Source organism: Trachypithecus francoisi, unplaced genomic scaffold, assembly GCF_009764315.1.
Source record: "Trachypithecus francoisi isolate TF-2019V2 unplaced genomic scaffold, Tfra_2.0 Lachesis_group0, whole genome shotgun sequence".
NCBI classification, from domain to species: Eukaryota; Metazoa; Chordata; class Mammalia; order Primates; family Cercopithecidae; genus Trachypithecus; species Trachypithecus francoisi.
In genome coordinates, this window is record NW_022681453.1 from 193057269 (window position 1) to 193084343 (window position 27075).

The 27075-nt window shown below is 37.8% G+C and overlaps 1 protein-coding gene across 12 annotated transcripts in view; it reads right to left on the reverse strand.

Moving 5' to 3' along the window:
• Nucleotides 1-1084: 1084 nt before the first annotated feature.
• ATP13A3 (ATPase 13A3) overlaps nt 1085-27075 on the reverse strand; it is a 90423-nt gene continuing 64432 nt past the window's right edge. For 9 of the 12 annotated variants that reach the window (XM_033213080.1, XM_033213078.1, XM_033213085.1 and 6 more), the window contains 6 exons: nt 25661-25838; nt 23895-24082; nt 18448-18536; nt 12081-12161; nt 10521-10610; nt 1085-4519 (listed from right to left, as the gene is read on the reverse strand). In XM_033213080.1, the coding sequence (XP_033068971.1) occupies nt 4322-4519; nt 10521-10610; nt 12081-12161; nt 18448-18536; nt 23895-24082; nt 25661-25838 (824 nt within the window). In that variant the 3' untranslated portion in view covers nt 1085-4321. The remainder of the gene's footprint in view (nt 4520-10520; nt 10611-12080; nt 12162-18447; nt 18537-23894; nt 24083-25660; nt 25839-27075) is intronic. The other 3 variants (XM_033213086.1, XM_033213087.1, XM_033213089.1) reach the window with 2 other exon arrangements.

Genomic DNA, 27075 nt, shown 5'->3' on the forward strand with positions numbered 1-27075 from the left:
GAGCTGTGAAACAGTAAGCTGCTGCAGGCTCAAACTCCTGTGGCCCTTCTTTAGCCGATTTCCCCAGGAAAACCTCCAGTCAGAATGGTCTCTACGTTTTGCTCCTTAGGAAGACACTCTGATTGTCCAGGAAGGGAAAAGTAGGTATGGAAGTTGCAGAGAGTGGGGGGAACAGTCTTAGTCCATCCACTGAGCAAGCTGATGAGGTAATGAGAAGTGTTTGGAGCAATGAAGTTGACAGCTCCAGTGCTTCCGGTCTCAAGATTCTGTGTCCATTATCAGGTCAGAAGTCTGCTGTCAAACAGTGACCTGGCTTAAGGGGCTTGGCTATTCAAAAGCAGGTCTGCCTGGGTGAGATAAGCCTCTTTCCTCTGAGGGAGACTCAGTGGGCAGGGCACAGTAGGGAGCAACTGCACCCCAGCTTGGACCACAGACAGTCTCACTCAAGCCCCTAGGACTCCCTGTCCCTTCCTGCAATATACGTTCAAAACAGAGCCCTTGGCAGCAATACAGGGGAAGGAGAGACATGCAGAACTGTGCCCACACCAGCAGGCTGTGGGGACAAGATCATACATGCCGCACAAACCATAGCGACTGCTAAGAACTTGAGGTAACAGCAGGCAGGCCCTCACCCCCCGAATTCATCACACCACAGCCAGCCACATTTCCCTAGCAGAGGCGCCATGCCTCCCGAAGCTGAGCTCCATGGAAACAACTCCCAGCCACAAACAAACGTCCTGTCTTCTCTGGGATTTCTACAACCATTTTCTCTCTCCATGGTATTAGCTTCTGGTTTGATTCTCCCAACTATTAATAGATTTTAAGTCCCTACTCTTCTGTTTCACCATTTCCCTCAGACCTCCTCGCGTTTAACATTTGGCTCTACACTACATCTGACTGAGGGGTTTCCCCAGGATGCTCACACACACGGTATGATATGCGGAATGTTATTTCCTTTTTTTCAAAAAAAAAAAAAAAAAAGAGGAAATGGGGAAGTACTAACAGGCATGAAAATAAATCCGCAAAGGGCAGTATTCATGTGACTAAAAAGCAAACAAATGTATCAAGACACAGAACAAAAGTGTTATTTCATTCATTAAAATTTTTATTTTGAATAGCTTCAATCAAAAAAGGTTTCATAAGATTATTTACAATGCTGAATGTACAATTATGAATGTATGCCTTTTTGACAAGAGGGTACCATTCTTGAGCAGCAATACAATTTTAAAAATATAAAGATGCAGTATCATTTCTGATATAAAGTTACTTAAAAAAATCCAAGGTCTTAGGGAATTCACAAATCATAACCAGAAGTAGCTATTTTATTAATTTAATGTACACATAATTACCAAATTTTAATACATTAAAAATGTGTAAATGCCCACAGACTGTACAAAAATTAACACCCCATTTTGTTAAAAGTTCCCAACCACCTCCCACCATAAATATACAAAAATCTATTTTTAGATATGTCAAAATTGCATGCATATTTTCTAAAGCTTGAATTTTGCTTTTCACTGGATAATGTTATCTATAGCTGTTTTTGTAACAGACTACATAAAACATTGATATATTATTTACCATGCCTTTGAAACTGTGCAGGACTTTCACAAACATGGGGAACAAAATAAATAAAGTAAAAACTGCAACAGTTTTGTTTAGATGCAAGTGCAATTTGGAAAGCTTTCGAATTTAAGGATTACAAAACTACTATAAAAAGTATTTATTTTGTTGTTGGCTTAGCCACTTTTATTCAAGCATTATTTGCAGCATTGCTTTACAGCAGTTGGTGCTAGAAGATACAAAACATATAGTTACCACTATTTAAACTTGAGGGAGAAAAAAAACTTGAAACAACCCTGAGGGAGACACACATTAAAAATCTTGTTATTTATTTAAAAAGTTAAAAAGTTACATATCATTATTTAACAATTACTTTCCCAGACATTTCTGTCCTTTAAGTATGTGCATAAATAAAATTTAAATCAGCAATATTTATTCATCTTAATACATTAAAATAATATATGTACAGATTTTAAAATTTAGGTCTGTATAAACTCAAATAATTTAATGTGAAATTCAGAATCAAAATTACTATGTAATGGTGGCCTACAAGAGAAGACTCAGTCTATCTATGGCACTGAGTAGAACCCACACCTGGCTTCACAGGCATTCTTCAAATAACATTCTCAACGTGAATAACTCACCTTGTCTATATTCAAATCTAACTTCCTACAAATGCTTTTCCACCTACCTAAACACCTCATTCCTTTGAAAACAATATGGACAGAAGAGATATAAAACCCTTATTAACTCTAAATGTTAAAAAAGTGGGGAGGGGGTTGTCAAAAATAGCTCTTTATGATCATGCTCTTAAAGATGTTAAATACAATCTGATAATTGAATTTTTAAGCTGCTACTTAGCAATTACTTTCATTATATGCTTCAGTACTTAAACCAAAGAATAAAATGCACAATTGTGGAAATCACTGAAGAATAACACGAGCATATTTGAAATTAATATGGAAATTATAAAATGATCCAGAGAATAAGTAACTATAGAAAATAGTGCTAATTCACAGCTCAAGAGGTCTAAGATGCATAGCTTCATAGAATCACTCATGGAACAATTGTCATCATCTAAAGTGTATTAATAGCATATTATACATTTGATGGAAAACTTCGATTATATTTTTGCAGGAATCATCAGTGGCCATAGCAGTTAACAGTGATCCTGAGTGTAACTTCTATTTTTCTATAGTTACCAAACATCATCCAGGTCTTTGCAGCATAAAGAGTGAGAACCATTTGGTCCTAAAATTCTAGGTAAAATTTGGTAAATTTGTAAATATACGTTGGGAAAAGAATGATCAGCTAGGAGTAGAAAGCACGAGCAAGCATGTTACTGGCTATGAAGAACAGAGAACAATGTCACACTGTTTTAATAGTTTAGTGTCCATTTTATAGCACTATCAGTTTTCTGTGTTACGATAACTGTGGGCATTGCCAAACTGCTGGATCCTACCTACAAAAGGTGTTTTTTAAAAGTTACCTTAATTTTGGCAAGAATTTAAATGTTAATCAGGCCAAACAGAAAGGTGAAAAATGCTTCTCCACATTTCTTTTGGCTCAATGAATGTCAATTTTTTAACTTTATTTCCTCAATTTTTTTGTCTCCCAGAAATTTCCACATCAAATATGCTTATTTGTAACAATTCAAAACAGACATGCTCTGACCTCTGGCGCCACCTAATGGCACAAAACAAACTCATCAAATTCATATTGCTTTGAAAAAACGGCAGCCATTCAAATCCAATATTTTTAAGCCTCATTATTGACAAGACAGAGACATACATCAAACCTCAAAAAAATCTTATGAGGTAAAATTCTAACTTAAAAAAACTATTATCCTATGTCTTTAGGTAACTAAAAACAGAAAAAAATTTAAAAAACCATTTAAAATAACACAAAGCCTGACAGAAACACATTTGAAGAAACATTAAAAGATGAATCTACATCTACTGCCAAAAGAAATGAATCTTATTTCCTAGTGAAAAAGGTTCTACAACATTTAACAGAAGCAAATTAGACTACTGACACCACACACAGCACAGGAGCCGTTTAATAGCTTTGAGAGGCGTCTCAAGAAGGCAGTGAAGCACCTTGCTGATTAGAAAAATAAAACCCAGGCAGTTTGTACAGAAAATATAAAACCAGAAATGGAAATTACCTGAGTTGTTCTATAAGAAACACCATAAAAACTCATTCCTAACTCTAGACCATCTTAGGGTATTGGCATATGTTTATAAAGAATTCTTTGGAAGAAATCTTGGAATCAAATGAAAACAGGCTTTCAATATATTTTCACTGGAAGCTAATTAACACTCACTTTCTTTTAATCAATCACAAATTTAGAGCCTGTATATAAATACAGACTTTTCTAATAAGGGAGTTGTGAGCATAGATGTGAAGAGGTAAACTGGTCTCAAAAACTATTGTTGAAAAACCTACCAAACTTCTCCTATACCCAATATAAAGAATATCACTGAGAGTAACAATCAAGAAAATTCTGGAAATGTATGTAATATTTTGGTTACTGAATGAAGATGCAGGACTTGATGGATTGACTGTTAATTTAACTCTTAGGACGATATCTTTTTCTGTTTTCATGTTTAAGAAAGAGCAAAGCTCTCAAATAAGCGACTGTATCAGAAGGGACATAAACTGAAATAGTGCCATTCTGACACACAGGATCAGAAACTCCTAAAATCATGTATTCCTGAATACTGTTATCAGCGATACCACTGAGACTGATTCACTGCTATGTTATGGTGATGATTTGACATGATCCATTCTCCTTAACTAAACCTTTCGCTTCTGTGGTTGTCTGCGGTTTTGGTGGCCACTCGGGATCAACCAAGAGCTCCTGCGCCAGATACATGTACTTTGCCTTTGGTGTCTTCTTTCCACAGCCTAGGGCCCAGGGTAAGCAGCATTTTCCCCACCGATCCATGGACTCCTAAGGAAGTAAGAAAAAAAAACACCCCAGTTGATTAAAGGCTTGTTGTTTTAAACAGCACACATTAGCAGAGAGAAATAAGAGGAGATGACTTCTGAGCACACCAAATGGGGGGAGAAAAAAAAGGCAGCTTTGGCCGGGTGTGGTGGCTCATGCCCGAAATCCCAACATTTTGGGAGGCTGAGGTGGGAGGATTGCTTGGGCCCAGGAGCTCGAGACCAACCTGGGCAACACAACAAAACGCATGTTCTTTTGTTTTATTTTTTAAAGGCAGCTTTCAATTATTTAGGAACTGATTATTCTTTAGATTTTTTTCGGGGGTTATCAATATGATTTACTTCATTTAGTTTTATATACCTATACTCTTGTATACTAATACATTTTAAATAACTTGCAGATATGGATTCTTTAACACAATATCTAGTGTATTAAGAAGAACTTTAAGCCATTCAGAAAGAGAAAACATTTTTAATTTTTAATTTGAAAATCTTCACATTCTGTCCCAAGCTATCTTTCCATACTATTGCTCCTGGCAACTTAGCCGCATGATCGTTTTTGGAAGAAAGCTGTGTACAAGTAGCCTCGTTACTGTTAATGTCATCTCTCAAAACATGAAGTAAGTATCGTTTGGTCAAAATTAGGTTCAATCATGTTTAATGACAATTATGTCTTTTAAAACCTCATCCTTACACATATAAAAAGAATACTGTTTTATAACGATGGTCCCACAACTGGAAAGGGTTTGTATAAAACAAGTACTACTGCTTCGTATTATTTCATTGCAAAAAGATTCACTGTCACTGAAATTCTTCTGATCAATCCTGATGTTTTTAGTGAATGTGGCCTTAGAGAAATGATCCTTGGAGAACAAGAAAGCAAAGTCCCTGGTTAATGCATGGAAATGTAAACTCAACAGAGGGCTGAGAAGGGCCCTCAGAATTTGTCTCAACTGAAATTTGAAGTAAATGTAAATGACTATACCGGGACTCATAGTAGTTACATTTATCTCTAAAGAACAGCCACTTCTTAGTTATTCTGGCTGCTGCTTCTCCAAAATGAAATTTAAATTCCAGGTCATTTTGTTTTGCCAATCAACATATAACCCAGGCTACCACCAGCTCTACATGAAGTAATCTCACAGAGTAGAGTATAACATACCTGAGATACATATTCTAATGTCATCTAAAATGCCTCATGATTTAAAAAGGCAAGTTAGCTAGAGATGTATTTTGAAACATGTTTCTAAATTAGCCAATGCAGAAGAGCAAAAATACTTTAAAATCAAAGCTCTTAAAGTTTTTACATAGGTCACTTGATAGCTCTTTCTCATCCAATTGAAACCACCATCAGGAACCTACTACTCTTCTTCTCTTCTCCCCAACCCGCTGAGAGCATGGTAAACAGTAACTCACCGCTCTCAATGTTAAAGGTCCGCTAGCTTAAGTTTGTCAACAAAACACAATAAGCTACACTGCTACCAAGAATTTAAAGGCAAAAACGGTGTACAAAAGCAAGCTACATCTGGGGTGGGGGCGGGGGAAGTCTGAAGATTACTCGCCTAGTAGCCTTTCCACTGTCATAACTAAAGAGAGTTATATTAGTATCACCTTAAAAAAAAGTCCACAGGAAACCATTTAGCATTAAGGTACAGAAGTCACTATTTATAGGATTCTTCAGGTGATCCAAAATAACAGATAATGCCTTTCCAGTACAGGCACACAACAAACATAATATTTCATCTGAGATGATAATTTACTACTTAGATCTTACTTTTTCCCAAGGTGTCATTTGTCAATCTAATTGTGGAAAAAATCATTGTTCCTAAATCAATTCGAAAGCTGTCACTTTTTTTTTTTTTTTTCAGATGAAGTCTTGCTCTGTCAGTCACCAGGTTGGAGTGCAGTGGCGCGATCTAAGCTCACTGAAACCACTGCCTCCCGAGTTCAAGCGATTCTCCTGCCTCGGCCTCCCAAGTAGCTGGGATTACAGGCATGCGCCACCGCATCCAGCTAATTTTTTGTATTTTAGTAGAGACAGGGTTTCACCATGTTGGCCAAGATGGTCTCGATCTCCTGACCTTGTGATCCATCGGCCTCGGCCTCCCAAAGTGCTGGGATTACAGGTATGGGCCACCGTGCTCAGCCAAAAGCTGTCACTTTTAAGTAGCACTGTTAGATTATCACAGAAAATAAGCTAATGTTGACTGTTGACTTTTTTTAAAAAAGCAGAAACATAATAGGACTTGTCTGTCCAAAGAATCTGCCAGGTTGAAGGGCAATGTGTAGCAAGCTGAGTTAAGGAAAGCCAAACACACATATTTCAATTCATTGCTCCCTACTTGTGGAAAGTAAGTCAACCAATAAAATTAAAATTAATTTAATTGTAAATAGAACAACAACCGAATAGGATTCTTTTTATGCATTGAAAAAAAATCCTCACAACCCTATTACAAATAATGTACACTTGTCACAATTTTTAAAAAGTCATGAAGAACACTAAGGATCCCCCTACTGTACCATAATTGAAAACATTTTGTTCCTGTACCCTTACCTTCCCCAAGTATCATACACAGAAAGTACACTATATGCAAGCATAGGTTTGTTAGTTTACAAACACTAACATACCACACACATTCTCAAACACAATATAATTCAGTAGAAGAGAAAATAAAAGGTGCTACAGGCATGCTGGAATGAGAAATCAGCCAGCGGGGGGATGATGATGGTGCAGGGAGAAAGGCAAGCACTGTGTAACACAAAGGCCATGAACCAGGGCATCGGGCACAGGGTGAGCACGTGGGTCTCCCCAAAACACCTACAGCACAAGTCCCTAAAGCAGGACACAGTAGCTATAGCAACTGCATCTTTCGGTTTGTTTCTGAAAGGAATGCTTAAGTGACCAAATTTATCCCCTCAGAGAAGGAAAGAGGCTATCATGCATAGTTTAGCAGAGAAACTAAAAAAAACTTTCAAAAATGTCAAGTTTACGCTTAACAATATCTTTCAGGAAATGTTTTCATGGGTAGTATATAAAACAGAATGCCAAGCTTGAAGGAAAAAATGTTACAACGGTGCTGTGGTTTTCATAAGTCTTCTTCCATACCAATTCTGAATATAAAACAAAACAGAAAATCAGAATAAACATTCTAGCTATGCAGTTCAAATAATATTCTAAGTGGCATAAAGACTACCACTACACCATAAAAACTACTTTTTTGGATTTTTTACCAAATAAGAAAACATGAATTGGGCACAAATCCCCAGGCATGATCAGATCACAGGTGGTATGATCTAGTTCCACTACTAAGTACCCTCAGTTTACAGACACAAGGTGGGCACAAATGCTCCTAAAGAGAAGATGTGACACAGATCTCCTCAAACAGGGGTAAAGCTTTATAGAAAACCACAGATGACAGGGGTCTCCACTGAAGACTTCCATCCAGTAGGCCAAGGGTGGAGTTCAAAGCATTTCTGATGAATAATCTTGCTTGAAAATCACTGTTATAAATTTTTTTTTTTTTTTTTTGGTCAGAGAGTAAGTATGAACACCTGGGGCTGCCAACTGTGACAACCAAAAGTGTCTCCAGACACTGGCAAATGTCCCCTGGGGGAAATCATCTCTGACTGAGAACCTCGCTCGGCCTTACGGCAATATGATGAACTAATGACTGGCTCTCGAAGGGCCACAAACATCAACAGTGAAGCAACACTACACACAGAAGTAGCAGAGAGTGAAAGCATGCCACTTTGTGCTGGGAGGTTGTAAGAACTCTCTTTCCTAAAGCTAGTAAGTTTTTTAAAAATGCACCTTAATCATGACCATAGAAACGGAAGACTTCAATTCTCACCTACTATTTGATGATTCTCAGAATCAGCTGACACACAGGGTATGCTGGGGCCCACCTGCTCTGGACCACTCTCTACCTTCACTCTCCCATGAACGCTTTAGAGGCAGAAACACAAACTCCTAAAAATTAGAAGGGCGGGCCGAGTGTGGTGGCTCACGTCTGTAATCCCAGCATTTTGGGAGGCCGAGGCAGGCAGATGGCTTGAGCCCAGGAGTTTGAGACCAGCCTGGGCAACATGGCAAAACCTCCTCTCTGGAAAAAAAAAAAAAATTGCTGGGCCTGGGATGGCATGCACCTGTAGCTCCATCTACCCAGCAACATGGTGAAACCCTATCTCTACAAAACAAACCAACAAAAATTGCCAGGCACAGTGGCTTGCACCCGTAATGCCACCTACTTGGGAGGCTGAGATGGGAGGATGATCTGAGCCTGAGGAGCTCGAGGCTACAGTGAGCCATGATCACGCCACTGCACTGCAGCCTGGGTGACAGGAGTGAGACTCAGGTCTCACAAAAGAGAAGGGCAGATATTTATTAAATTTTTTTTTAGAAAACAGAGACAAATAAAAGAATTTTCTGTCATTTAATTTTGGTTGAAAAGCAAGAAGAGACCCCCAATCCAAATATTTTTAAGGGGTCTTATGATACCTACTTTCAACTAAACCAGGGTATTACTCCCCTTCAAAACATGCAATTTCTTGTTCAGATCAATAGTCAGAGATCTCTTTGGAGAATATAAAAATCTAAATGTTTTCCTAGGCCTAGGAATACAATACAAATATTTCACATGAGAATTGATGATATAAGCCAAAAATAACCTTCTGAAGTAATGCAGTGAGGTAACTATATATACGGGGGTGGGAGGGTTGGGGTGCTGGGGTGTGTGTGTGTGTGTGTGTGTGTGTGTGTGTGTGTATACACAGACAAGATTTTGCTAAAGGACTTGAGCCCCTTGTACAACCCTAGTCATACCCACTACTAGGGACAACTGGTATTACACTGCTTTCAGGAAAAAAAAAATGAGGCTGACTCCAGATGCTGCTGCATTCCATCATTATTCACCATAAAGCACTAGAAAACAGAAACAGCGCTCTGCAGGCCCTCTTTGAAAGCAACCCTGTGGCATCACACCAGGGCATCAGGCCCGCTGGATTACCAAAACAGAGCTCAGGAAGTCACCACTTAGGTCAAAGCTGGCTAAAACGAAGTGGGTAACCCAACTCAAAAATGCCAGGGAGTCCTCTTCACCACCACCAGCTTCCTGCGGCTCAAGGCTGAGTGAAAGACTCAGAGCTCTTATCTGTAAAGCATATCACCCATCTCTAAAGAAAAGTGGGTAAGGCAATGAAGGGATGAGATTTTATCAAATTCTCTATGACGAAAAAGCTACCTCAAAGAGCTCTGACTCACAGCATGGGTTTAAAAAATAAGTCCAATCTGTATCTGTATCAGGAGCTCTACTTGAACACCCTAACACTAGGAAATGCGTTTTATTCTTCTGTGTCTCTTCTCTCTTTACCACAGAACTTGTGATACCTTTCAAATGATAGGCTATTTAACAGACCCAAAAAGTCAAACGTCCTAAACCATGGTTTGTATGAAAAAAGGCAAATCATCTTCTGAATGAAATGGTATATAATGCTGGAGAAAGCCAAAAAGGCACTCCAAATTAAGGGACAGTAACTGACAAGAAATCAGGAATAATTCTTCAAAATTCTGGCCTTTGGACTCTGATCCAAGAAGAAACAATTTTCACTGCAAATTTTGTTTATATAAATCTCATTTAGCTTCTAAGGGGACTCATGAAAAACGAAAACATAAAATTGATAGTAGACTGAAATGGAAAAATGAACTCTCACCTTTGAGGACAAGCCTTTTACATACAGAGAGGATCAGGATTGGCATGGAAAGGAGACTTGTGAAATTTCTGGTCTCAAAAAGCCTCTAACAAATGTTTGCCATGAGTTTTCTAGGACTTCTTATAAGAAATGAAATGCCAAGCACAGAGAAAAAGGCTGAAGTAACACGTAACAGAACAAGAACACGCCAGAGAATAACATGTAACAGAACAAGAACATGCTAGAAAATACAGCGTACACAAGCAAAGAGTCTAGACAGACAGGAAGAATTGAGAACTGAAGTGCTGAGTTCCAACCTGTGGTGGCTGTGTGGTGCTGAACCGATACTCTCCTTGTTTGTCTCGATTGAATACAACTTTCCAAAGGACCATGTCAAGGAAGAAGCTCTGAGAGATAGTCCAGCGAGTTAAGAATTAACAATGACTAAGTCATTTTTTATTAATGTGCACCTTTTTAATGAATCACACAATGCTGCATAATTGATGAAAAACATATTTTGATTTTCATATACGGAATTTCAGTTAATACTGCCAAAGGATCAAGAATGACAGGACTTTTGTAACAAATATAAATCATCATTAACATTCTTGATAAAATGAGACTTCTAAATTTTCCATGAAATATGATGGCTTATTGTATAAATAGGTCTTTCCCATATTAAAATGATGCTTATATAATTTGAAGTCTTTCTTCACAATGCTTATGTTCACTGAATATCTAGTATTAATTCTATATCCATATCTATAGATATATAATTTAATCAGCATCCAACACAAACCATTCTTTAGATAGTAAGAGTAAGTAACATTTCTGTGAAAAGATGAACTTATACTGTAGAAAAAGAAACACTTTAAGAATATCATATCTTACATGTGCTTCCTAGTACCCATAAAATAGAAAAAAAAAAAAAATCACATTGCACTGCGCAACTTCCAAAGGTCAGTACCATAATATACATGCTGCCCATCATATCTCAAATTTAAATACCAAGTCATCCTTTAGGGGGTAATGAAATTAAGCGTAATTTCTAAGTCCAGAACTATTATCACTAAAATATATGGATATATATTTCTCAAAAAAATGACCTTTATTTTAATCCAAAAGCCTGTGCTACGAAACTCTTAACTTAAAAATCACAACTGTATCTCCCTCTTCCATTTCTTAGAGTTACTGTAACAGTCAATTACGATAGTAGTTCTGAGAGCAGACAAAAGCCACCAATGAGAACTTGCTACCTCCTTTTAGAGACTAACCTAAAGGCAATCCTAAGGGAGGGTAACTACACAATATACAATGAATCAAAGGGTACTTAAAACCTCTAGAGGTCACTCAAAAGCAAATATCAAGGAGGACGTTCTAGTAATCCATGCTGAAATTAAGTAAGTCCATAATGATAATTATTTTATACTTTCATTAAACTCTCTTGCTATTAATATTCACTGTGTTTCCTGGAGCATGGCCCCCCACCCCATTCTTTCCTTCCTTAAATGGGAGATTTTACTGTACATCACAAAACACAGGTGGCACATGCCAACTCTGATTTCACAATCACTGAGTCATCAGTTCATGGGCCACCGAGTCCCCGAACTTCTCTTCTTTCTACTCGTCATTACTTTTTATTATCACATTGCTTATTTTCTCCTGTCTGTGTGAGTGCAACTAAGTCACATCCCTTAATATGACCACTATCAATTCATGGAGAAGTTTCACAAGAGAATGCTAAATGAATTTGCCTAAGATGAAACTGAGACTCTGTGGCTTTCCATTATATTACCTGTCCTCTTCTCCCATTTACCATTACATCACCCAAGAATTCCAAAGCAACACGGTAGCCATTTGACTATGGAAGTGCTTACCTCCACTGTGATAGATACAAAGGCATTGACAAGAACAATGATGAGCATAGTTACACGCCACTGATATGGTACACACACTATCTGTAACGCAAAAACATTTTAAAGTTAAAATTGCTGTATGTCGTCAATATTATAGCACTATATCATAATTTCTAAAAGTATTGAATTCCTATGATGTCCCAAACACCTTCATATATCTTAATAGATCTACTGAATCCTCAACACTGACTGCCCCAGGGTATATATAATATTCACTTTCAGATGATAAAACTTAAAGTGTAAGTAACTCAAGGTTAAAGCAAATATTAAGTGACTGAGGTTAGAGTCAAATCCTGTTCACTGAGATTCAAAAGCCCATGCTCTACTAGATCATGAATGTCTAACAGTTTCTATTTTTAAAATAAAAGTCCATCTTTAAACAATGAGGTACCAGCCGGGCACAGTGGCTGACGCCTGTGATCCCAACATCTTGGGAGGCAGAGGCGGGCAGATCACTTGAGGCTAGGATTTTCAGACCAGCCTGGGTAACATGGCAAAACCTCATCTCTACTAAAAATACAAAAATTAGCCAGGTGAGGTGGTTGTGTGCCTATAATCCCAGCTACTGAGAAGGCTGAGGCATGAGAATCACTTGAGCCTGGGAAGCGGAGGCTGCAGTGAGCCGAGATCCTGCCACTGTACTCCAGCGTGGGTGACAGAAGACTCTGCCTTTAAAAAAAAAAAAAAAAAAAAAGAGGTACCAATCTAATAATGAAGTACTGGTCAAAACTCAATTATACAGACAAATTCATAAAAGAACTATACAGATGAAGTTAAGAAAAAACAATCTACCTGTTCACTTTAAAATCTGATTAATTTCTAAGGCCTAAAAAATGGGATAGTAGTAAAGACAGAAAGAGGTTTAGAATAAGAAAACCAAAAGAATCTAACAAATGGCTGGCTACGGACGGAGGAAGAAAAGGCACGGATAAACAGACACACATGTACACACGCACGCACACTTCTGACTTGGATAAATAGTGGTACCAAGAAACAGAGAAGAAATAGGGTTGAAGGAGAACATGATGAGCTTAGTTCTTAAAATGTTGAAATTGAGGGATCTGTTGGATGGAACACCCAAGTAATAGTCAATATATCAGTGTACATGCAGGTCTACAGCTTAGTAGTGAGTCAGGCGCAGGGTATACAGGTTGGGAGCCTTTGGCATATAGATGGTAATTACAGGTGAAGCCATGACTCTAGGGGACATCACCAGAATGTACTGAGTGACCAGAGGGATAAGAACAGAAATGTAAGGAACTCTAACATTTAAGGAATGGGCAGAAGGAGTGGAACCACAGTAGAAAATGAGACTGAAGAGTAATAGAGGTAGAGAAAAGGCCAAAAGACAGCAAAGCATCACAACATTTTAGAAGAGAGTATCTTAAGAATGATGACATGGCTAACTCATCAAATACTGCTGGGGAGTCAAGTAAGACTGGAAAAAAATAAATTAAGGAGAAAAGTCCATTGGATATAACCAGTAAGAGGCTAATGGCCTTGCTAAGGGCAGTTTCAGTACATTGGCAGGGGAAGATGCCAGACTAGTTGACAAATGTGTGGGAGGTAAGCTGAATGTGGTACTATTTCAAGAAAAAGTTGGTTGTAAAACCGAAGACATGTGCAGCAGAAGAGAAATAGAATGCATTTTGTTTTCTTCTTTTACTGTAAGTGCTTATCTAACCCCCTCAACGAAATATGCAGGGACACAGACATACACTGATGGTAAGACTACAACCTGGAACACCTTCAAAGTTCAATAATGCAAAATTTATGATAATTAAATTTATAAATACCCTCAGACCAAGCAATTCCACTTTTGCATATTTAGCCTATAAATATATATTTGTCTGTAACTGAAGTGTGCAAGGATTTACAATACCACATTGTTTCTAATAGCAAAACATTGGAACCAACAACCTAAATATCCAGCAAAAGAGGACTAAACAAATTATGAAAAAGTCCATGCAATGGAATACTCACTTCACAAACTTTGTAAGTTTAAGTTATATAACTTTAAGATCAAACCTGTCCATAACACACAAGAAAGGAAAATTAAATCTGATCTCATTTATGCAGAGGCAAAAATCCAAAACAAAATCATAGCAACCTAAATCCAAATTTCAAAGTCTGCATCATGACCAAACTGAATTTATTCTAGAATTGCAAAGTTAGTTCAATATTTGAATACTGATCAGCTATAATTCATCACATTCTTCAGGGACAAAAACTGCGTGACCATTTCAATAGCTGCAGAAAAAGCATTAGATTGGCTGGGCATGGTGGCTCACACCGGCAATCCCAGCACTTTGGGAGGCCCAGGCAGGTGGATCATGAAGTCAGGAGTTCGATGCCAATCTAGCCACATGGTTAAACCCAATCTCTACTAAGAATACAAAAAGTTAGCCAGGCATGGTGGCGCATGCCTGTAATCCCAGCTACTTGGGAGGCTGAGGCAGGGGAATTGCTTGAACCTGGGAGGCGGAGGTTGCAGTGAGCCAAGATCATGCCACTGTGCTCCAGCCTGGGCAATATAGCAAGACTCCATCTCAAAGAAAAAAGCATTAGATAAAAATTTAAAACCATTTATGTTAACAACACTGTACAACCAAGGAAGCTTCCTTAACCTGACAGACTATGTACTAGAAATACACAGCAAACAGTATATCTAACGGTGAACTATTAGGAACATTTCCTTTAGAGACAAGACTAAGACAAGAATATCACTATCACTGTAACCAATATATTAAGACATGAAAAATACAGAGAAAGCATATAAGGACTGTGAAATGTCAGAAACAAACAGCTTGTAATTACTTATATATGATGCCTCTCTAAACAGAAAATCCTAGACAATCTAAAATGTGTCTGAATAAAGTCTGACAAGGCTTTTGGGAACAAGACGATATCTAAAACAATTGTATTGAATTCAACAACATAAAAAATTAGAAAAATGTCATTTTAATTATAATTTATCAAGGGATCAAAAACTGTATTACTCCAGGAATCTAACAAAAAATGTGCAAAAACCATTAGGGAGAAAACTATCTGACTTACTGAAAGACATTAGGTCAAGAAGACAGAAACAGAAAGAGATACTGTTTGTGGGAAGGAAAACTAATCAATTCACCCTCAAAATTTATTGATCAACTCAGTGTAATTCTAATAGTTCCAAGAGGGCTTTTCCTGGTATTTGACAAACTAAACTTAAAAGTTAAGAAGAAAAGCTTGGCTGGGCATAGTGGCTCACCAAGGCAGGGAGATCACCTGAGGACAGGAGTTCCAGACAAGCCTGGCCAACATGGTAAAACCCTGTCTCTACTAAAAATAGAAAAAATTAGAGCCAGGCATGGTAGCAGGTGCCAGTTACTCGGGAGGCTGAGGCAGGAGAATCACTTGAATCCGAGAAACGAAGGTTGCAGTGGGCTACACTCCAGCCTGGGCACCAGAGCCAGATTCTGTCACACACACACACACACAAAATAAAAATAAAAAAGGGGCCGGGCGCGGTGGCTCAAGCCTGTAATCCCAGCACTTTGGGAGGCCGAGACGGGCGGATCACGAGGTCAGGAGATCGAGACCATCCCGGCTAACACAGTGAAACCCCGTCTCTACTAAAAAATACAAAAAACTAGCCGGGCGAGGTGGCGGGCGCCTGTAGTCCCAGCTACTCGGGAGGCCGAGGCAGGAGAATGGCATAAACCCAGGAGGCGGAGCTTGCAGTGAGCTGAGATCCGGCCACTGCACTCCAGCCTGGGCGGCAGAGCGAGACTCCGTCTCAAAAAAAATAAAAATAAAAAATAAATAAATAAAAAAGGAAGAAGAAGAAGAAAAGCTCAAGCATAGCCAAAAAGGTCATGATGAACAACAATGTATGTGGGGGTAGGAGTCCTACCCAACCATGTATCAAGATTTCTTATAAAGTCATGGTCAACATGGACAATATAGTACTGGCACAAATAAAGAGAACTAAAGAACAAAATATGGAGTCCCTAAAACACTATTAGTTATATATATGCAAAACTGTGGCCAGACGCCATGGCTCATGCCTATAATCTTAACACTTTCAGAGGCCAAGGCAGGAGGATCACTTGAGCCCAGGAGTTGGGGGCCAGACTGGGCAATACCGTGAAACCCCATTACAAACCCCATTTATAATTTTTATTACAAAAAATTTTTAAATTTGCTGGGTGTGGTGGCACACACCTGTGGCCCCAGCTACTCAGGAGACTGCGGTGGGAGGACCACTTGAGCCCAGGAGGTTGAGACCACAGTGAGCTGAGATCATTGCACTCTAGCCTGGATGAGGGAAGGAAGCAAGGAAGGAAGGAAGGAAGGAAGGAAGGAGGGAGGGAGGGAGGGAGGGAGGGAAGGAAGGAAGGAGGAGGGAGGGAGGGAGGGAGGGAGGGAGGGAAGGAGGGAGGGAGGGAGGAGGGAGGGAGGGAAGGAAGGAAGGAAGGAAGGAAGGAAGGAAGGAGGAAGGAAAGAGGGAGGGAGGGAAGGAAGGAAAGACGGACGGACGGACGGACGGAAGGAAACTGATATAGGACAATGGTATCACTGAATATCAGCGGGAAAAGACAAACTTCAATAAGCAATTGCTGAAACAAATGGGTATGCGTAAGAGAAAAAAGAAAAAGAAATATGATCCCTATTCAAAAGCTATACTTAAAATTATTTCCAGATGGATTAAAGACCAAATGTGAGAGTATCTTTATAACTCTGAGATGGACAAGTCTGCCAAACTGAGACACAAGGAACAAATAAAGAAATTAATAAATTTGCCTTGTCAGATTATAAATTTGTTTTTTAAAAACAGGTATTGTAAACAAAGTAAAAAGACAGGCCACAAACTGGGAGAAGATATTTATCACTATACAGTCAAATATAATACATTAAGAACTCTGAAAACTAAGTTTTAAAAAAAGGCAACATCCTAGTAGAAAATATTGGCCAAAGGCATGAATAGGCAGTTCACAGAGAAAATTAAAATGGCCATTAAACATATGAAAAAATGCTCAACTCCATTAGTAAAGTTAATTGGCAAAGTAAAACCATCATGATGTAACATTTTACACCCACTAGACAAGATGAAGTGTTGGCAATGATGTAAAACAACAGGATGTCAAACCCCGATGGACGACTGATAAAATCACTTTGGAAAACAACTTGGCACACGGTAGCTGAAGAGCAGTACATGCTCATCATGATACCAGATTCACCAGAGGAAACTTCTGTCCCTAGTGGTTTGCCAGGGGTACTAGTGGAAGGACTATACTACCACTGCAAGTGTTTGGAATTACCAGCACATGGCAATATTTAAAAAGCAGATGGACTTCTACTGGGCTTAATTACTTTTTGCAAATTCTTTACAGCATCGCACCACTGTCTCACTGCTTGTACCTGGGATAAACCACTCCTACTCCACTCTGGCACACTATTACTTACCCCCATACACTGAAAGACATGTAAAAATATGTTCATAGCAGCAATATGTTCAGTAAATATTTACCAACAGAGGATGAAGAAATGAATTTAATATATTCCTACAATTGTATACTATAACGCAGTGAAAATAAAATACATGTATCAACAAACAATGTTGATGGGAGAATGCAAGTCACAGAAAAAAGGGAACAAGTTAATATTTTCATAAAGTTCAAGAGCACACAAAACTATCTTTTATGACTGCAAACATACATGGTAAGTATATAATGAAAACAGGGAATGACAGGAAAAATCATCGAAACAGGTACATGAGAGTGCCTTATTGATTGGCAATGATACCTTTTTTTGTTTTCTTTTGTCACTGACTTGTGCTCAGGTAATGTTCATTTTTTTAGGCTGGATGATACACTCAGGGTGTTATTTCTTTATCATGTTTTAATTACAGTTAACAACTTAAATATGTGCGCATATTCTTTCGTATGAAAAACAAGTATTTCATTACTCATAAAGTTTTTAATGAAAAGAATGAAGAACTAAATGGCCAAAAAACAAAAGGGAGCATGTGCAGACTACTCAAGCAGCAGACTGGTAGAGAAGAGAGGAGGAACAGGTACCAGGATCAACGCTTTTTTGTTTGTAAAGACCAAGGGCTATTTAATTTGTTTGCAGACAAATGAAAATGGAACCAGAAGCAGAGATTAAACAGGTATAGCTAATAAAAGCTGCTATTTTAATTAGGTTCTTTATTCTTTGTAGAGTATCTCTGAGTTAATATAACAGCATCTTAGAATAGAATATATAAAAAGAAGAGATCCTGGAAAAAAAGAAACGTATACAGGTTAGTCTTTTTCCCCAAACAAATGATGTGCTTAAGTCTTACCTGAAGAACCTGGTCAACAGAGGCAACTGGATACAACATGATGAATAATATAAAAACATATAAAAAAATCACAGAAAAAACAAAAAAATCTGGAAAAGAAAGTGCAAGTAAAACAAGTAAATTAGGAAATTCCTTTATATAAAAAGGCATCCAATAACAACTGGCATACTATCATTTCTAACTCTGGTTCTGAATACTTTCACTTCGGTTGATGAAATAAAGTATGTGCTCTGTTGTTTCCTAGAGTACGAGACATTGTTCGGGGCACCCAAAGATTCATATACACGATGTGATGTTATATTTAAACTCCACTAGCTTTAACCATAAAAGTACTTCAGAAAATAATCAGCACTTAAAAAAACAAGACTCAGACCTTCATGGACATCTGCATGTTGCCCAAATGGATAGCTGCTTTGTAAGATAGTAAAGTCAATATATAATGTACAAATAAGAGACTAAACTATGTGTGGCAAAATGAGATTATCATTTAAAACATGTATTCAATGACAATTACTATTGATTGTAAAAATGCTGAATAACACTTATTTTCAGTATTAGGTATGTCTTAATCCTAAACAGAGGCATTCTAACCTAAATGTGAATATATTTCTAGTAAGTGAATCCCATTTTTTCACTGATTTACACTGTGAAAATGTTTCACAGAAAAAGCCAAAAGCCAAGAGACCGAGTTGATCCACTATTTTTTAAAGTGGGCTGACCTTATGGCTTGCTATGGGAGCTGGGAACAGCAAATCCACCCAGTAGTACTTTGTCTCACTTTTCTAACTCAAAAACCAAACTGCTTGCTCCCGGCCATTTTCTTAAGTGTGTACATACACACATATACATGCATGTATATAAGCATATACTTGTATAATAATAAGCCATAAAAGCGGCTCCAAAATGTCCTAATTATATTGATAGCCCAAACTTTTTCCCGTTTTCCTTTGATCTGGACATTTATTTACAAGTTCCTATTTGAACTTCACTTCAAACTCAAACTTTCCTAAGACCACATACAAAAACTTTACCACGAAGCCTCCAGACTGGGTAAAGAAGTCACTCTCCTTCTACTGACTGGAAATGAAGGGTCTCAGTGCTACTTTTAAACGTGGAAGTTATTTGTAAATATAAACTTCGTTAATATCAATTCAAAACTACAGGTAAATATTTATCATTCTACAGAAACTATACTATATATTAATCATTTTTATGTTTATATATACCAGTGTGTAGGGGTATATATACATAGTTTTAGTAGCTTAAGCTGAAACTTACACGAACACTTATACCAAAAGTGGAGACACTTTTTTTACTATGCGCCACTGACCAAAAGGATTAAGAAAAACATGGGGCCAGGTGTGGTGGCTCACGCCTATAATCTCAGGATTATAGGCGTGAGCCACCACACCTCTGGGAGACCGAGGCGGGCGGATCATGAGGTCAGGATATCGAGACCATCCTGGCTAACACGGTGAAACCCTGTCTCTACTAAAAATATAAAAAATTAGCCAGGCATGGTAGCGGGTGCCTGTAGTCCCAGCTACTTGGGAGGCTGAGGCAGGAGAATGGCGTGAACATGGGAGGCGGAGCTGGCAGTAAGCTGAGATCACGCCACTGCACTCTAGCCTGGGCGACAGGGCGAGACTCCATCTCAAAAAAAAAAAAAAGAAAGAAAAAAAAGGCGGGACTTATATTGCGTAAAAAGCAATTCTACTACACTGTAAATAGGAAATGTGACATCCTGTTTCACAAATGCAGCAACTAAAGTATCATATAAGTTCTATGGTCACTTAAGTAGTTATGGTCAGATAAGGAAAAAGTGTTTAGAAAGTGGTGGTTGGAAGTATATAAAAACAGAAAAGAAAAAAGACAAAATCAGAAAAAGTACAAAAAGCAATGGTCAGAATATAAATGGCAGAGAGAAACAAAGAGACTAAAAAAGAATTTCAATGAAGTAATACTCATACTGCATGTTTTTCAAATCCGACTGCAGTTTTCAACCCATAGCAAAAACAGATTTGCGCCTGGTTCTTGACATGTGCGTTGTTGGCCAAAAAACAAAAACAAAAAAATAACTTACTCAAGCACAGAAGTGTCTTTACATCTACCTAAACAATGTTTGTTTCCCAAATGTTCATGTCTCTCCCACAGCCACCTCTTGGATCCCACCTCTAAAAATCTGCCAAGATTTCCATGTGAAAGAGAAAATAAGTAACTGAATCTATCTTTGTTTAGCCTGGAGAAAAAAAAAGGCACTGTTCAAAAAAGACACTAAGTGACAGGGGAGAAGGATGGCTGGTAGACATATAATCATACCAAATTTTAAAATCAATAAGGATTTCAACCAAGAATAGAAGAATTAGGTATTCACTTTAGAGAGGTATGAATTTCTCGTAGACTATGCTCTCAGCTCCTAGATTCTCCTAGCATTATAAGCAATGGCTTAGTAATTCTACTAACGTGTAAAATAAACATTCTTCACCAGAAGACAGTTATCAAAACAAATTGTGTGTCACTAGTGACTGCAGGCCAGGGACAAGGGTGTTCCTTAAGATTTAGATTGTTTTAGATTGATTCTTCCACAAAGCTATGTGAATCTGAACAAGTCATTTACAGTCAAATTATTTTATCTATAAAATGGGGATATAAAGATTCCTTAGGAAATAGTAGATTTTTAAGTATTCAAAGTATATAGCAACATTAAATTGAAGTTATTATGAAATATTTTTCAGCTGTGGCAACATATGATGTGCTGTTCATGATACCAGATCCCACCGATGGACTATGGTATCAAAATAAGGTACCAGAAAGGATTTCCTTCATATTCTCCTTAGTGACTCTGAAATAAGGTAGACACACATACAATATTCATCCCTAATATATATCTCTTTGTTCCTTCCCCAAACAATAACTAGGACTAACTAACCTACAGCCACAAATCTTAAGCCTTTTTATTCCTATCCCTCTCCCTCATCCAGTTATGTCTTTTAAAGGTCACCTTATTCTGTAGGGCCTCTAGGTATCTGAACTGCTTCAACCAATTTAGGCATGCTAGATGAATAGGAAAAAGATACCCAAGCCCTGAATAGGAAAGATACTGGCAATTCAGTAGTAATGCCTTCATAGATAGACAAAGGGATTAGGTAGCACAAGCAATAAACTGTAGGGCTGATCCAACAAGAAACTGCATTAAAAATTGAAGCCAAATCCAAGAAATCATGACTAGTTAAAGGAGAGTGTTAAGAATTAAGTGCATATCATCCTTGAAATGAAAGCAGCTGAATGAGAAAACGTTAACAGTGAAGCTCAGGTTGAAAACAGAGAACCACACAGACTGAAGTAAGTTTAATTTAGATTGAAAGTGAACCAGTACAAGCAAGGAAAAAACTCAAAAGAGAGTTTCTTAAATGCCTAAGGATGAGATTAATTCTTAAAAATGTAATTTCAAAACACATTTAACACATTACACAACATTTATAGAGAGCAACAACTGGCAGGTCCTAGCAAAGGACGCTGCATGGACTCCCGCGACAGACAGACAAGAGGTGAAAACTAGCAGAATGCCTGCATCAACTGTACTGCTCCTTTTGTGCTTTTGAGAAGGCATGTTTTATAACAGAAAGTGCTTCTGTTTACCCACTGAGAGAAGTACACTAGCTGATAATAGGAAAGGCAATCGAGTTTTATGCTTATATTTCTGCTAAATATAATAATACATTTTTAAATCATCCAGTGGCCAACAATAGTGTTTATTATTTATTCTGGTACATTGGAAATTAAACGAGAATACAAAATTTCTTAACGCTTTTTAAAAAAGTTTTCCAAACATATAGAAGATGCATTTTTAGAAACAGGCAACTAATATTTTCCCTTTCTCTTTTTTAATTGTAACAGTGTGGATAGGGTAGATCTCTAAAATTAACTTTCTTGATAGAGCTGTTTTGCTTGCAAACCAGTCTGAATACCAGTTTTCTTCAAATAAAAAAAAAAAAAAGCAATGTTTTTTCATAGATGTTTTTAGCTACTCTTAAATGTGTTCAATATTTCCTTGAAATTTAAAAATGTTGAACTAAAAATAAAACGTATACCAATGTTAATGATTAAATTCACCTTATAATAAGTTATCTGTAGTAAAAAATCCTTTTAGAAATACCATGGCAAACCTTCTATGGAAGGTTTTTCATCCCAAAGCATGGTTCTAATACGGTTCTTAGTAACATAGTTATTAGTATGGTTATACAGCAATATATAACTAATAAATAATAACAGTTATTTTTTAAAGTTATTTTGTACAGTTCTTAGTAACAGTCATTAGTATAGTTATATAGCAATATATAACTAATAAATAAGTGATAATATAGTAATTTTTAAAATAAGAAACATCAGTTCCAAAAAGAGGGCAAATAAAGGAAAAATTACCAGTAAGATCAGATTTTAATCTTACCTGTCCAAAATAGAAAGTAATAAAACTTGCCCTACAAACCAACAGGGTAGAAGTGACAAATAAGATAACATATGAGAAAATGCCTTATAAATGCTAATATGAGACAGAGACACTCACAGTTGTGACTCCTACGACATACCGATACCTGTGACCTGGCATCTTGCCAACTAGAACACTGCCACCTCGTCGTAACTACAGCAAAAGAATAATTGCTATTCGCTCCAAGATACTGCAGAAGTCTAAAAGTTTTTCCATATATTAGTGTATTCTCCATTTTTTTTTAATTGGCAATTTATATGTAGTAACTGATTTTTTCCATAAACTCTAATTTTGATCAATCAAAATGGTATATTCTACTGCCATAGACAAGTCCACAAGGGCACAGGCCCCCATTCAGCCTGTGCTGAATGACCCTTTCTTCAGTAGCAAAGACACTAGAAACGAAGAATCCCAGAGGTGAACACAGGCCGTACCGGTGTCGGAAATGAAGAAGATGGCCGATGCTGTGCAGCCCGCACCGGAGGAAAGTGTAATACCTACTGTTCCCACTGAGGAACCTCTGTCTCTGCTTCCAACCCTAACTCCCTCCGCAAGGGGTTGAGAAACCTCTGTCTCTGCTTCCAACCCTAACTCCCTCCGCAATGGGTTGAGGAACCTCTGTCTCTGCTTCCAACCCTAACTCCCTCCGCAATGGGTTGAGGAACCTCTGCCTCTGCTTCCAATCCTAACTCCCTCCGCAATGGGTTGCAGAAATAAAAGCTGCAGCCAGAGGCAGTAGGATGTGAAAAACAACAGTGTTTAACACTGGTGACTTTAACTTTAAATTTAGGGTGGCAATTACCAATGAAAGTAAAACAAAACAGTAAACATCTAAATCACTAAGTTCACTCTATCTGTGAAGATCTGGTTTACTGTGGAAAAGACAGTTATAATTATTCTCTTCTACATTAGTTTTAAAGGGGCAAGGCAGGGTGGAAATCACAATAAATGCCAAACTTACAATTTTTGTAGCAAGGTTGCCTGAAGGGTTTTCCTTTTGAAAAGGCAATTGCCACTATGAGGTACTGAAAACTGGAAATAAAAAACACTGTGGTATTTTCATAATTTTGTATATTATGTTCATCCAGTTCGGTTTCGTTGTCTAAGTGTGAAGAATTCCAAAGCAGGCTTCCTGTTGTATTACAAGCACTAGAACACATGCAAAAAACGCTTGCATTAGTAAACATAATACTCATTTCCCAAAAGAAATCAATCTTACTTTAATAGCCCTGAATCACTATCATAACAAACAGAAATATGATGATATTTATAGCAAAAGGTCCAACAATATCAAAATAAGATATATAAAACAGGTACAAAGGTACAAAGAGTATGAAGAGTTTTCTCTTCAGTCAGACATCTCGATCACTTAAAAAATTAGAATCAAGTAAGAAATATTTAATAAGCCTCCCTCAGTTTTTTAATTTTGGGAGGAATTTTAGCAGAGTAAAAGCAGACAGACAATGGGCTTGACCCAAGCTCTATCACTTTTCAGCGCGAACTGAGGAAACAGTATTTACTCTCTCTGAGCCTACCTCCTCGCTGGTCAGTGTTGGTACCTACATCACAAGTTGACATGGGGACTAGTAGGATGACTTGTGCAAATGCCTAGCAAGCCCCCAGTGCTTGATGGCCCTCAGTATTCTCCAGCTGTGGCTCTCCCTCATTTCTACTTTCAGGTAGGCAGGACCATGAGGCACACAAACAACTCATTATGAGAAGTCCCAAACGATCATTACTGAAGCATTAACTATAAACACAAGTAAGTGCTCACAAAATGTGATTAACATTAACAGATGATGCTGCAAGTGAACTATGAAAAGATTCTCAAGAAAATTCCACCTCTTTTCTTTTTCTCATGTGCAGTGTTTTTATGCACACATAAAAAATGTAATGTTAAATCTCTTAAAATCTTCTAAAATGTTTAAAGATAATACCCTTCAATTAAGCAAACTAGAAATAAATGTTTACATCTGAAAATTTAATTCTACAAAATTAACACATTTAACTAAAATGATGTTATAATTTGTGATCTATAGAGCACTCTACACTCTACAAATAGCAAATGCACCTAATTTATTTTTCCCCATAAGTTTCAAAATGCCATTTCCTAAACTGGGCGAAGAGAGATTAGAAGTACAAAACACTCTGGGTTTAGAAGAGGCCCCAGAGATTAATTCCAACTTTCTTCTTTTACAGATAAGTAAGGCTCAATATTAAGAAACTGATCTAAGATCCCCATCTTGGTAGTGATTATTAGGTTTTTGCCTGAACATCTCCCCAAAGACAGGAGTGACCGTGATACACAGGCAAATACAGGCCAAATTATGCAAGTGTTTAAAGCAGTCGGCATGCAAACTTTGTCTCAAAAAACAATCTCTTGGCTCGCTGCAGCCTCTGCCTCTCAGGTTCAAGTGATTCTCCTGCTTCAAGTCTCCCAAGTTGCTGGGATTACAGACAGGCACCACCATGCCTGGCTAATTTTTGTATTTTTAGTAGAGACGGGGTTTCGTCATGTTAACCAGGCTGGTCTCGAACTCCTGGTCTCAACTAATCGAACTCCTGGTCTCAAGTGATCTACCTGCCTCGGCCTCCCCAAAGTACTGGGACTACAGGTCTGAGCCATCGCACCTGGCACAAACTTTTATATAAACTTCTACACTCATTTTTATATCATACATGTTGCACATATTTTATATAGATTTTTACACAGATTGACCAACTTACTCTGATTTTGGATGCCACACTTCATACCAAGGTTGCTGCTTGACCCAAAAAAAACCCAAAGATTGAAATCCAATGCAGATGATAATCTGAGACAAAACGGAGAAGAGAAGGGCCCCAGATATAAGACCCGAAGGTGGTCTTTGTGCTACAAGTTCCTTCCAGGCAGGATTTAAACTCACTATATTGAAAAGAAAAAGAGGAAAGGTTTGTATCTACATTCATCTGTCACTACATAAGGCATAACTAGATTCATTTATGAACTTTAAAAATTTGTTTTTGCCTAGCAACTCTTTAATATAAAAAATCTCCAAAAACCAAGTCACACATCGTACACATTTACATAATCTGTAAAAGTAAACAGTGTAGGCTTTTTGAAAAATGCCTCAGGAAGAATTTTTACATTTCTATTGAAATTCAGCAGTAATATTAACAAATAAAAGTAAAACTAGGCCAGGCATGGTGGCTCATGCTTGTAATCCCAGCAATTTGGGAGGCCATAGTGGGAGGATCACTCGAGCCCAAGAGTTTGAGACTCGCATGGGCAACATAGTGAAACCCCATTTCTACAAAAAATAAATAAATAATTTTAAATTAAAAAAATAGTAAAACTAAATATAAACACAATAACTATAAAGTTGATCATCTCATATATTTAAGAGACCATTATTTTCCGAATCTTTAATTGCAAAACTACAGTTAAAATAATACATACTTCTTCCTCTTACGATATTAACAATGTTTGAAGCAATATAAACACAGCAGAAACAGTTTTTAAAAAGGCTTTCATTACTTATTAAGGTGGTATACAACACAAGTTTTCCACTATAAAGTTTCTGTTTTTCAGCTGGGCACAGCGGCTCACGCCTGTAATCCCAGCAATTTGGGAGGCCGAGGCGGGTAGATCACTTGAGGTCAGGAGTTAGAGACCGGCCTGGCCAACATGGTGAAACCCTGATTCTACTAAAAATATAAAAATTAGCCGGGCATGGTGGTGTGCACCTGTAATCCCAGCTACTCAGGAGGCTGAGGCAGGAGAATTGCTTGGACTCGGGAGGCAGAGGTTGCAGTGAGCCGAGATCGTGCCACTGCACTCCAGGCTGGGTGACAGAGCCAGACTCTGTCTCAAAAAAAAAAAAAGAAATTTCTATTTTTCCTTTTGTAACCAACACCTTGTGAAAAGATACTTTGAGATGGTGAAAATCCTGCTCCCTATCAAACTTTCACTAGTTTTATCACCTACTAAAGATAAGTGGTTCTCAACCAGAGGATTTTTGCACCCCAAGGGAGTATGTGGCAATGTCTGAAGATATTTTTTGTTCTAATCTAGGAGACTATGGGAAAATAGGCATAAAGGACATTGTTGAGACTAATGACAAAACCTGAATATGGGTTTTGGACCAGATAATATTACATCA